Here is a 12,065-nt window from a genome sequence, read left to right on the forward strand (position 1 = left end):
ACGCTGTCAGCTCTGCACCTGCCAGCTCTGCTGCCCAGTGCCCCCCCAGCAGGGGCATGGCTGCCTGCCAAGTGTCTTGGAAATCCCTCCAAGAGATAGATATCTGCACGTTCCCAGCAGCTGTATGTGTGGGCATTCAGACTGACATCATGTGTTTCACCCTACCTAAGGACCCAACTGTCTATGTCATTTGGGGGAAATAGATGCAATTTATTCTTCATATCAATCATGTTATATTGGAGAATATTAGTGGTGCTATAGTATTCCACAGTGGTGAGGAATAAACTAAAAATTACTCAGACACGTGAAAATTTGAAGGGGATAGGAGAAGATTAACTTAGAGAGGAGCCTAATTATTTTTATGTGATAATTGATAGCGGGCAGTACACTAGTGGAGACTTGGTTTTGTGTCCTGATACTGCAGGAATCAAATGCAAAGGCAGTTTGTACTTCTCACATTACTTCTTGAGATACAAAACCATTCTGACACCCAGTGGCACTCATCCAGTCTGGCAGTTAAGTGAGCTCTGAAATGAGATGTTAATAGTGAAGGCAAAAATGTACAGCATTTTCTCAAATGTTTTCTTTTCGTATTTATGAAAACAGAAGAGCTTCTTTTGGGAAGGCAGGAAGGAAGGAAGGAAATGCAGATCACCCAAAGATGATGTATAAGTGTTTCTCTGGACGATGGGCTGTGATAAAGCTCTCAGAATTTACAGACAATCCAAGCCAGGGCATTTAGCGTCAGGGCAGGTGGCTCTTTTTACACGTGTATAATTAAATACTGGGGATAAGAAGACTGCAGCCAGTCAATTAACCAGAATGTTGTGTAAGTAAACATAATCATATCTTCATAAAATTTTGCCTGGCACAATAAAAAGAATCTAGAAAAATGATGTCTGCAGCAGTACATGGTCTCTTCCCATTCCTCCCCAGCAGGAAAAGTGTGCTTTAATGGGCTGGTAGCAACCATAACCAACCAGCACGTGGAGGTTTATTGCAGAAACTGCCAAGTGTATATGTGTAATTGCATACTACAGGTGCAAAACCAGCATCAGTGCAAAAAGTGCAGATGCTTGGTTGTTTAGAGGCTTGTCTCATTTTAGAGCATGTTTCATTTTGATGTATACCACACTACATTCTGTGTTCCACAGAAATGCGCATTTTGCTCTCTCTTCCACCCTCTGTCCGTCTGAACATCTTAAGAAGACACTGTATAGATCTAATTAATCATAAAACTCAGGATTTCTGAGATGAGGTATTACTAAAAACTAGGGTTTTTAAAAAGTTAAGGAATAGTTGAGAATTATCTGGCTCTTCATACTCATTCCAAACCTCACCACGTATTCTGCTGGTTTTAGGCCTATGTTCAGTTCAGTGTACTTTCACAAATCAGTGTTAATAGTGCTCTTCTGCTGTAGAGCTGGTAAGATTGAGATTAAGGGTAGAAAAGTGATTTACTGGAGATCATTAGGCTGGTAGTAGATTAGGAAATTAAACAAGCAGGAAAAGGGTTTGGGGTTTTTCGCTTTTGGTTTGTTTGTTTTTTAAAGCTGCTGTGTGCTGTTATTTCTGGGAAAACATGCTTAAGAATCCTTAGCTTTCAGGGATTTCTAAGAATCTCAGTTTGAGAGGTCCAAAACCACACTGGCATTTCTTTTCAAACTGGGAAAGGCAAGTAGAAGAGTGTTGAGGTTGTTATATTTAACTTCTGAATAAAAAACATTTGGACACAGTGTAAGCAAGGCTATTCCTAGCATGTCTCTTTACTCAGCTGCATTATTACAGGTGCTTGATCTGTATACTGGACTGTAATCAAGTTACAGTGTTAAAAAGTTGTGAAACTAAGCAATGATCAATTTTATGATCATTGTTTCCCTAGTAACTGAGCACAGGTGAGTACATTTTATAAAGTCAAGTGTTGGCATTATTTACCTAAGCATATTGCATTGTAGCTGCTTTAACTTACTGCAAGTCAGTATATTTTATTCTGTCTTTTTTGAATTTTTTTCTTACTTACACATCACTAAGGTAATGAATTTATAGGAATATCCATATGTGGAATAACGAAGTGCAAAAACTGAGATACATATGTAGAGAGATAGATATAAAACTGTTTAATTGATACATAAAATTTATCAGATTTTAATATAAAGGCATGTTTTAGATATGAAATTGTTCCACTTTATGTGCACAATAGTTCATGCAAAGTTTGTGTATTTTGCAAAGTTCTTAAGAGGTTCAGGTTCTAAAAAGCTTACATTTTGGCATTCTTTAATCTCAGACTTATACCTGTGCTTAATTTCATGTAGCTAAGTATCCAGATATTTCAGTGGCATAGATTCCAGTATTTGAGGTGTCACAGGAACACCTTGTGGAATATAAAAAGGAAAAGAAGACTGAAAAGGATGAGAGGATCAATTTTAAAATAAATTTTAAATGTACTAAATTTTAAACTTTTACTAAGTTAAAGAAGAGGGGGGAAATGGGAATAAATTATCAAACTGAGAAGTACCTTTGATCTGTCAGCTGGTTAGCAGGAAACAGGCTTCAAATAAATAGAGCTCTTTAAACAAAGCCTGTCCTTGAAATGTGTACATAAGAAACTTAGATTTGTTAGGGAGAAACAGCTGACAGTGATTTCTTCTGGGTTCATATTGAGAATCTTATTTTGCCTTGGTATTACACTGATAAGTAAGCTGAATTAAAAGTTTGTGGAACAAATCCCTGTCTGAATGCTGGGGCTTTAAATGGCACACAGTGCTATAGAGGTTCTAATGCTCTGTGTCTGTGAGCTAATGTTGTAGTCATCTTTGGAATACAGTAATGTAGATGTGTACCATGCTCCATTTGTTTTTGAGGAAATCATCCTGCAGTCATACCTGTTGTACAAAACAGTGAAACAAAGTCTGATCCACTACACTTTGTAGAAGAGAACTCTGGATAAGAAACTGTAGATGTTATTGAGCTGGTTTTAGTGCTTCCTTAGTCTTCTTACCTGGCTCAAGGTCTTTCTAATCCACTGTTAATGAAATCTGGAAGTGCTGTTTTGCATATAATTGCCAAAGTAATTGGTTTTTGCCAGACCTATATGATATTTGTATTGATGGCAAATGGTAGTCATTTAAAAATTACTAAGTCCTTGAAAATAGTGTTCTTAAATGCCATTATAACAAGAGGCAAATAAAACCATTCCATATTCTTATTGTGGCTTTAAAGGAGTCATGGGTCCTGGAATTTTTGTCACTTCCATTGTTATTAGCAAAATATTTCCAGTGTATTGGCTGTCAGCTTTCTCATTTGACAGTATTAGACAAGTATTGAGTTTTTTCCTTTTCTGTGTCTTTTTGTATCAGTGCAACATTAATTACTATTAAATTTTTTCATTGCAGGATCTTTGTAGTTATACAGCTGTTTGTTATAAATAACAGCTAGCAGCTGATGGAATGATTCTTAACTTTCAAGGGAGAGGAAGAAAGGGGCATAAACAATGCATCCTGATATTCATGTGAATTGTTTGTTCGTTTGTTAGGTAAAAAAAAAAATTCCAGAACATTTGCATTTTCTTAAATCTTAAATTTAAATTAACAATTTCTGTATCTGATAAGGTAGCTCTAAATCTATGGCCTCAACCCTTCTCTCCTGCATAGTTTAGTTAAAATATTTAAATGCCTTCCAAAAATTTCTTTATGCAGCTTAATGGAAAAACAGAAGTTGAATTCTCATACGAAGGGAAAGACAAGAAATGACTGCTGATATGGAATGCTAGAGTGAGTCTGCAGAGTATTTTGCAAGTGTCCACTGGGCTTCCAAAGGAGAGCAAGGTGTGTCATGAGGGAGCTGTGCTGCACAGCCTGTGTCCCAGGGCCTCCCCACTGTCCTGGGAAGGGCTGGGGTTGGGGCTGCCTCACCTCCAGCTGTGCCCCAACCTGTTCTCCCAATTGCCAGTTCCCTGTTTAGACACAAATAACTCGTTGGGGGAGAGGGTGGGGTAAGAAGGAAAGGGAGAAAAGCAGATCCATTGTCTTTTTTTTTCAGCTCATAGCAAGCACTTTCATGAAATGCTTAGCTGACCCCTGATGCTGTAGAAAGGCTTTCATTTTATTGTTAATCGTAGCCATCCAGTCATATCTGGCTACACCACACGTGGAATGTTGGCCCCATTAAAAGGGAGGGGAAGTTGACTTGTGTCTGGACAACAACTACATGAAAAATGTGTGTGGAAAGTGAACTTTACATGAAGAAAAAATATATTTGCATAACTATATACATAAACATGTATCAAAGAACATATTTATTGAAGAAAATTGTAGAAGCTGCATAGGAAAAAATGAAGGTAGTGGAAAAAATTAACAAACATAACTTCAGAATGAACCTTAATTTTTGCTGTATACTTGGATTATATAGGAATTTCAGCCGTTGATTTTGAATCACTGTTGGTAGCATTGATTTAAATGCAGTGGACAAAAATTTTAAAGCATGAATAATTTAGTTTCTGTTGCCATCAGAGGATTAAAGTGCCTGTGCTGGATTCTGTGGACAAGTCAGTACACAATAATGAAAGGAAGTTAAATAATAAATAAAACATAAGTTGCACTTCAGTTATAAAATTCTTGTCTTTATGATGAGAATAGGATCTTCAGGCTATATTTAAAACTAGACCAGAAGTGGCTTTTTTATCTCAGTAAGAAAATTGCCTGTTTATTTCTGCCAGTTATTGCTGTTCAGTGCTGTGGGGTTTAGAGTGTTTTATCTTTCATTAAGAAAGTATAATACAGAAATATATTGAGGGAGATTACAGAAAGCTGCCACTGATTGCCAGTTTCCTCTTTGACTGATTGGATATGGTAACAAAAGGCCCCAAACTAGAGACTACTTTAATTGCAGAGTTGCAGGTGACACTGACATCATAATTACTTTTTTCCAGTACTAGTATAGTTTAATTTAAAATACTCAATTCCGAAGATATATCTAAATACTTTTGCATCTTGTTTGTAAGTTAGATGCTTCCAGTTCAAGACTGTCTGTCAAATATTAATGTGTTCTAATGGAAATTGTTCACTCTGGAGACAGCCTTTTGCTTTTAAGGGTTTGGGGTGTTTTAATGCTGAGTTTTTTAAATCATGCTCGAGCTAAAGTTGTAAGAAACAAGTAGGGGTTTGGGGTTTTTTTTCACTGAAACTGCAAACAACAGCTAAATTACTTAAGTTGAGGTGGTCATATTTTCTAATTTCTGAGCATACATTTAAACATAGTAATTAAGTGTAACCACTTAATTACACCAAAGTTAATAATTTTTTAAGCTCCCTGGTGTTCCATCTTTATCTTACAGCTAAACTCATGTAGTGCTTCAGCTTTCTGTCCAATACTAACTTTGGCCTGATGGATGTGCCAGGCTTTGGGATTTAAATACTTTACTAACAAATTGCAATCCCTAGACAAGTGTACTGTATCTAGTGAGATACTGAAAGTGAGAGATTCTACCTGAAATTAAGCAAGCAGCCAAGGTATTGTGAAGAACATGCAAAATTACAATGATAGTTTCAACTTACTCTGCCCAGATGTCTGAGTGCCTTTGGGTAGGAGTTCATGAAATGGATAAATGCAGCAAGCATTGGAGTTTACCCCATCAGCTGAAGCACTATTGTAAGTGATTGATACATGCAGCACTACAGCTGCATGTACAGGCACATGGTCTGTGGGCTGCAGTGCACATCAGTTCACTGAGTTTTACTGCTGATGTGTAACACTTGTTGGATTGAGTCCGTCTAGCCAGTTGTCTTAAACAAAACAATTGCTTTTGTTTAATCAGTTGTGTTGGAGACATCCTTAAAAGGAACATAACTAAAATAGAATCTAAAAGTGTGTTCTATAAAACTGCTATATTGAAAGAAAGGCATTTCTGATCAGTAACATTTCTATTGCATTGCTACACCCATCTGATCTGTAACTTAAGAGTACTGCAAATATATTTGGAGTATAAAACAAACCACAAAACCAAAACACCCCAGCACCTCTGTGTTGATGCAGTAGAACCCATTAGAATGGGGCATGGTTATCTGCATGGCCGTAGCTGGAGCAAGAGTCTACTGGTCAGAGATTTGCTGGCACCCTTGTGGCACACATGCAGTAGTCTGTATCTATGGTTTTACTGGGGAAAGGGGGAAAATGCTGCCTGTAGTGCTGCCAGTTCTTGCTTAATTTCTGTGTTCTGAAACAAGTGTTAAGGCAACTTTTGTGATTATTCATTAGTTCAGCTCCATCATTCTGACAGAAAACTAGTTATCAATGATCCTGGTTATGATGATCTTAAAAAATTAAGTGACTAAAACAAAAGGTAGGAAGAAACAGTGAATAAAAAACCCCAACCCTTATGTTGTGGTGGTTATGTTAAGAGTCTTATTCACAGTGGTTAAATACCTGTAACTGGCAGAAAGACAACTTATTTTCCAAAGCTTACTCTGGAAAGAGAGTAGTGCTTGCCTGTTCCATCATTCTCTTTATACTTCTGCTCCTATTCAAATTCCATGCACGTCAAACAACATAAAGAAGTTAAAAAAATGTGTTTGGATCCATGGCTTCTGCCACAACCAGTGGCTTTTACTTTTTCAAGCTTCAAACACTGGAAAAAAAATTAGGAAAACTGGCAATGCTTATGTTTTTCTAGGAAGAGCTTATTATTAGTCTTCTGAGAATTAACATATGGCTTTTTTTCATGAGTATATAAGTGCTTTGCATGATATTGGAGCAATTTATGTGCACTCAAAGTCTCAACAATTTATGTATAATTTCAAGTGACCAATTTTGAGGAGCAGAAAGGAACCTGACTCTTTATGTGGTTGTGTTTTACCCCTGTTTTCAGGTGTCTGTTTCAAAGAGCTGTAACTGACTGGTAACACTGTGGTGGCTTTGAAAATTTTAATGTTTTCAAAGGGAATCACAGGATTCATCTTAAACAGAAAGTCCAGAAAGCCTTCCCTGAGATCCCATAGCAGGGGGAAGGATGGTACTGGACACTTGGTTTGGGTTTTTAGAAAGAATAATCATACCCCTGGATAGGAAATGCAATTAGGCTTTTAATTACTTAAAAGTTTTCTCTTTTCTGAATGTATTCAGCTGTCTTTGTTAAAGTACGCATAGTTCTTAGAACAAGTTGCACACTCTACCATATCAGTTAATGAAACTTATTCCTAAAAATAATTGAGGTTTGACTCCTAGATATACTTGCCAAATGTTCTGTAAGGCACCTGATTCATAGAAAGCTTGGGTCTTGAGCTGAAGCACTGAAACTATGTAAACATTTTGTGGTAGCCAGATGTCCTTTAATAGCTCGATAATAATTGATTATTCTTCACATGAATTTCACCTTAGTGGGGTTTTTTCTTGAACATATAACATATGTGGAATAGCCAGCAAATACAAATTTTATCAATCAGATAGAGTTTGACATTTTTAACACTTTTTAAACGTTACAAATGCCTGTTTACCATATGGTGTAAGTGGGTGTGCAGGAAACGACACTCTCATCAAGTCTGATATACTACATTTCCATGATATGAGCATGAACATTTCCTTTTAGTAGCTCTTGCTGAAGGCAAGCCTTTGAAGAATGGGTGTAATTGGTAATTTGTAAATGGTAATTTTGGACTGTAACATTTACATTGTGTACTTCTGTAGGTGGTTATTTTAAAATCAATTAATCCTTTAGCTGTTCTTATTTTTATTTGACTTCATTCGTAAAAGTTTGTTCCAGATTAATGCTGCAACATGTGAAAAAGGTAACAGAAAAGCAAAATTTGTATTTTCTTTCCACTGGTCCACTAGCCAGTTCTTATTATTGTGGTCCCAAGTATCCTATTTCCTGTTTATATTCTACATCTGTAGAAGATGCTACAGACTTTCAAGGGAATTCTACAATCTTTGAACTTAAATCCTGTGTGTCATTAAATTGAATTAGTCATCATAGTTTCTTGAGAGATAAGATCATTGTAATTTTCTGTGACTTGAAGATACTGATCCCAAATGCTGTTCTGGCTTGTTTGCATACAATTAAGGTTTAATTAAGTTAAGCAGTCCCTCAGTATTCTCTTGGGCAGTACCTCAAATATACATTGGACCAGTGTTACTTAGAGCATGTAACTTACCACTCCATGCAAACCAGCAACTTCTGCTTGCTCCTTTCCCAGACAAAAGCTTCTGCTGCAGCAGCCACCTGAAACTAGAAAAGTACTAGATGGTAACTGCTTTTCAAATGACAAGTTAAAGCATCATTTAAAGGTCAAAAGGGCACAGTTTTCCAAGAGAAAAGTGTTTGTACATAGATTCATAAATATTTAACACGTTGCCCCATCAAGATGCAATTTTTAACTAATTGCTACAAACTTGCATGTGTCTCTCTGAAGTGACTTGTTGATTTAGTCTCTTGCTTATCAGATAACCAGTAGCGTAATTCGTTTTAAAACGAAGATTAGGTAAGAAAAAAAAAATTATCCATGTCTAAAACTTTTTTTAATTTCCATTTCTCAATATTTAATACCTGGCAACTTCTCTGAAAATAGCAATACCTTTTCTTTCTTTCTTGGTGTAACCTATAACAGCTACTCTTTAAGCAGTGTCTCTTAAACAGAGTCTGACATTTACGACATGCTTGTAATTCATGAAACTATGTAATGTCACCAGCTGCAGTTCCAAAAAAAAAAAAAAAGCATGTGAGCTTCATGGTAACAAACATATTGGTTTTAGGGTAATCCTTAAAACTGCACAAGCTTTCTGCTGTTTTTGAAAAATAATGTCCTTGTCCTTGTTAATATCCTCTTAAGCCCACGGCAGGATTAAGAAAATTCAAGTAAAAGTGCATGTAAATCTACATCATGGCCAGGAGAATGGTTTACAGGGCTACAGCTACCTCGCACCAGCACTCAGGAAGTCATAACTGTTTCTGCCACCAGGCTTTTTACATATACAACCTGCATCATTCTGAGAAGGGTGACTTGAAGACAAGCAGAAATGCATCTCCCGGCCTTTCTCCCACCATCTCCAGCCTAGCACTCTGCAGTGGCCCCTCTGATCCTCCATCAGCACTGCTGTGTCCCCGCTGATAAAGCGTCCCCGTGCAAACGCAGCCTCCTGCCGGCCTGCCCTGGCCGGGGCCGCTCTGATTCACCAGCCCGGGGAGCGGCCCCAGCGCCTCCCCCAGGACAGAAACAGCTCGGTCCGGCCGGCATGGAGTGCATCACAAACCCAGTGGCCTCGGGCCAAAATCACAAACTCCACTCTGAATACTTCTCTTTTATATATATAGCAGAGTTTATGCAGAAGTCATTTCTTTCCACACCTTGCCCTTACTTTCAGCACCTCTGAAAGTCCTTCTCACCAAGTGTCAGAGTTTGAGAGCTGAACTGTTTAGCTAAATGTACATACTGAAATGGAATCCACAAAGAAATGGAAAGTAATTTTAACTCATTAAAAGTTAAATATTTTTTCGTTAATTTTTTTTGGTACATTAATTTTTTTTTATTAAGGGTTTCTTATTTACTATGTCTAGTAAGGTCCTTTCTTTGTGTTTTGTTACTCTTTTTGCTTAATTTAAAACAATCTTCTCTGATAGGCAGTTTTTTTCAAATGGAGGTGGTTCTTAATACCAGTGCCTGAAGGGAGATTCATCTCAGTTCTTACTCACTTGAAGACTTCCTGAGCTGGGAAGTTTTTAGGAAGCTGCAGACTGTCTTGAATTTCTTATTAAAAATACATCATTGCACAAATGTGGTCTAAAATAACTCTTTTGTGTATGGTGTCAATGGCACTGTTTATCTACAGTATTTGAGACAAAGTAACTGTTGCTGGGATAGGAGTTCTTGTTAAGTGATCTTGTCAGTAATCTTTGGTGTTGAAGTTTCTTAACATTCAGGATAAGCTTTAATACTTGATTTTGTTCATTAAAGATTTTAATATTTGGCCTTAGGAAGTAGATTCAGCTATTACTGCCTTTGCAGTATTTTGTAATAGAGTTAGAAGAAAAAGGAAGGACTTCAGGATAACATATTCAGATAAATTAAAGGGCAAATGGGAATAAACAGCTCAGTATTTCAGCTCATCTGCATACAGATATCATATACATAGATGATCTGCATAGTGGTAGAGGTAGCTCCTTCCAAACTGAGGAATTTTATATCTCTTTTATATTTTAGTCATATTAAGAAGTATATAACTTTCACTGTTTAGAAGCTGTGACTGTTTAGAAGCTTTTTGGTAAAGAAATAAATAATGACTGGGATACTTCCTTTTATATGTCTAACTGTACATTCTGCACTTTGTTTATTCTGACATCTGTGTGCATTATATAACCTCTATGTACAATTGATTAGAGGCATACAAACTACTCTCATGTTTTCTAATTAGGTTTTTTTTTTATTTACTACATACTAATAAATCGTATTTTGGTACAGCCCATATTGTATATCATACATACAGTCTATTATATAGTGTAATTAATCAAATGTGACATTATAAACTGCTTTTCTTCAATACAGTTTGAACTCACAAGCTTTGCTTTCTAACATCTGCCACTCAAAAGTTGCTTTACTGTATGAAATATGTTTGGGTTTTTTCCAGATTGTCACAAACAACTCCTCTTTTCAAGAATACTCAGACAAGCCCAATGTACACACAGTTCCTGACCACATTACTGGAAGAACTGCATTTCAAAAATGAAGATCTGGAAAGTTTAACAAGAATATTTAGAGTGGACTGACAACTTGAATGGTCAGTCAACTTTAAGCTAATTTGTGTGTCTTAAAACCTGGTGTGTCTTAAAAGCTGGTTAACCACAGGTTTAATGTTCAGCATTTTGTAAGTATGTACAGTAACTACAGATTGTATCAGCTGGAGCAGAAAATGTGTGAAGCACATTTTAAAGTAAAGAAATATGTATGGTATGGAAATGAGTGTCATCATTTTGTCACTTACAATAAAATGTAAATAATTTCCAGTAAATGCCAGCTGCTTACTTGTCACATTTATCTTTTGATAATGTATGGTTGGTTTATTGCAATTTTGAGGAATTTTTACGACCACAGTTTATTAAAAAGAATTCTGTGTGGCTACAATGGCTAAGACTCAGCAGGGTTTTTTAAATTATTACAATGAAATTGTTATGTTCCATTTTGTGATATAAAATTAAGAGCCACATATTTTTTGCATAATGTTGAGATTACATTTTTCATTCCAAGTAGGCCAAAAAATTTAAGAGCAAATACCTTATGTTGATCATACTGAACTGATTTAATGAATATAGATTATAGTATCATTACGGATCTCACTCCTTTGTTCCCCACTGAATAACGTGATCATCTTAGCATCTCCTACTACCTGAAATAGTTCAACAGAGAACAAAAGAACACCTTCAGTTGTTTGAACTTTTTAAAATGAAAAATGAAATTTAGTATGAATTGTAGTACTTGCATTTCTGCTTTTTCATTTCCTTCCTATGGGTAAGAATTTTGCAGTCTTGTGAAGAAGCTGACTAACCGCAGTTGTTCAAGGTATGAAGACAAGCTGAAATATGGATCTACTGTTTAAAAGCAGTAGAAAGGAATTTGGATTGGTTTGGTCTTTCTTGGTTTGGAAACTTTCAGTCAAAGTTTGTCTACAGGCATCAGGGAAAGAGAGGGAAAAAGCATGTGAGCCTCCAATGGTAAAAGCAGTGTAAAAAGCAGTAAAAAAACATTTTTCCAGTTGTCCTCATGCATGGAGCAGGAACCTTTAGGAATGATGACTACAGTACACAAATATGTCTGATTCATAGCCTGTTTGTCTTGCTACTTCTAAGAAAAGGGGTGGTCTTTGAACTTGTGTAAAAGTTCTTTTTAAACAGACTCTAGTTGTTACTAATTTGGACTCCTTAAATATATTTTAATAACTAAAAATTTTTTGCTTTCAGTAGTCATTTCATTTCAGAGAGTTGTGTTTTTTAGGCTGAGTATGTTTGGAATAGCTTCTGTCACTAAGTGATTATAAATTGCACTTTAAAACTAGTCCACTAATATTCTTAATGATTCCATGTTTTA

At 36.3% G+C, this 12,065-nt stretch overlaps 1 protein-coding gene across 1 annotated transcript in view; it reads left to right on the plus strand.

Moving 5' to 3' along the window:
- The window catches only part of RPAP2 (RNA polymerase II associated protein 2), a 33,443-nt gene extending 21,965 nt beyond the window's left edge, over positions 1-11,478 (plus strand). The window contains exon 12 of the mRNA XM_030953978.1: positions 10,612-11,478. Within this exon, the coding sequence (XP_030809838.1) occupies positions 10,612-10,750 (139 nt within the window). The 3' untranslated portion in view covers positions 10,751-11,478. The remainder of the gene's footprint in view (positions 1-10,611) is intronic.
- Positions 11,479-12,065: the final 587 nt, after the last annotated feature.

This window comes from Camarhynchus parvulus, chromosome 8 (genome assembly GCF_901933205.1).
Source record: "Camarhynchus parvulus chromosome 8, STF_HiC, whole genome shotgun sequence".
Classification (NCBI taxonomy): Eukaryota; Metazoa; Chordata; class Aves; order Passeriformes; family Thraupidae; genus Camarhynchus; species Camarhynchus parvulus.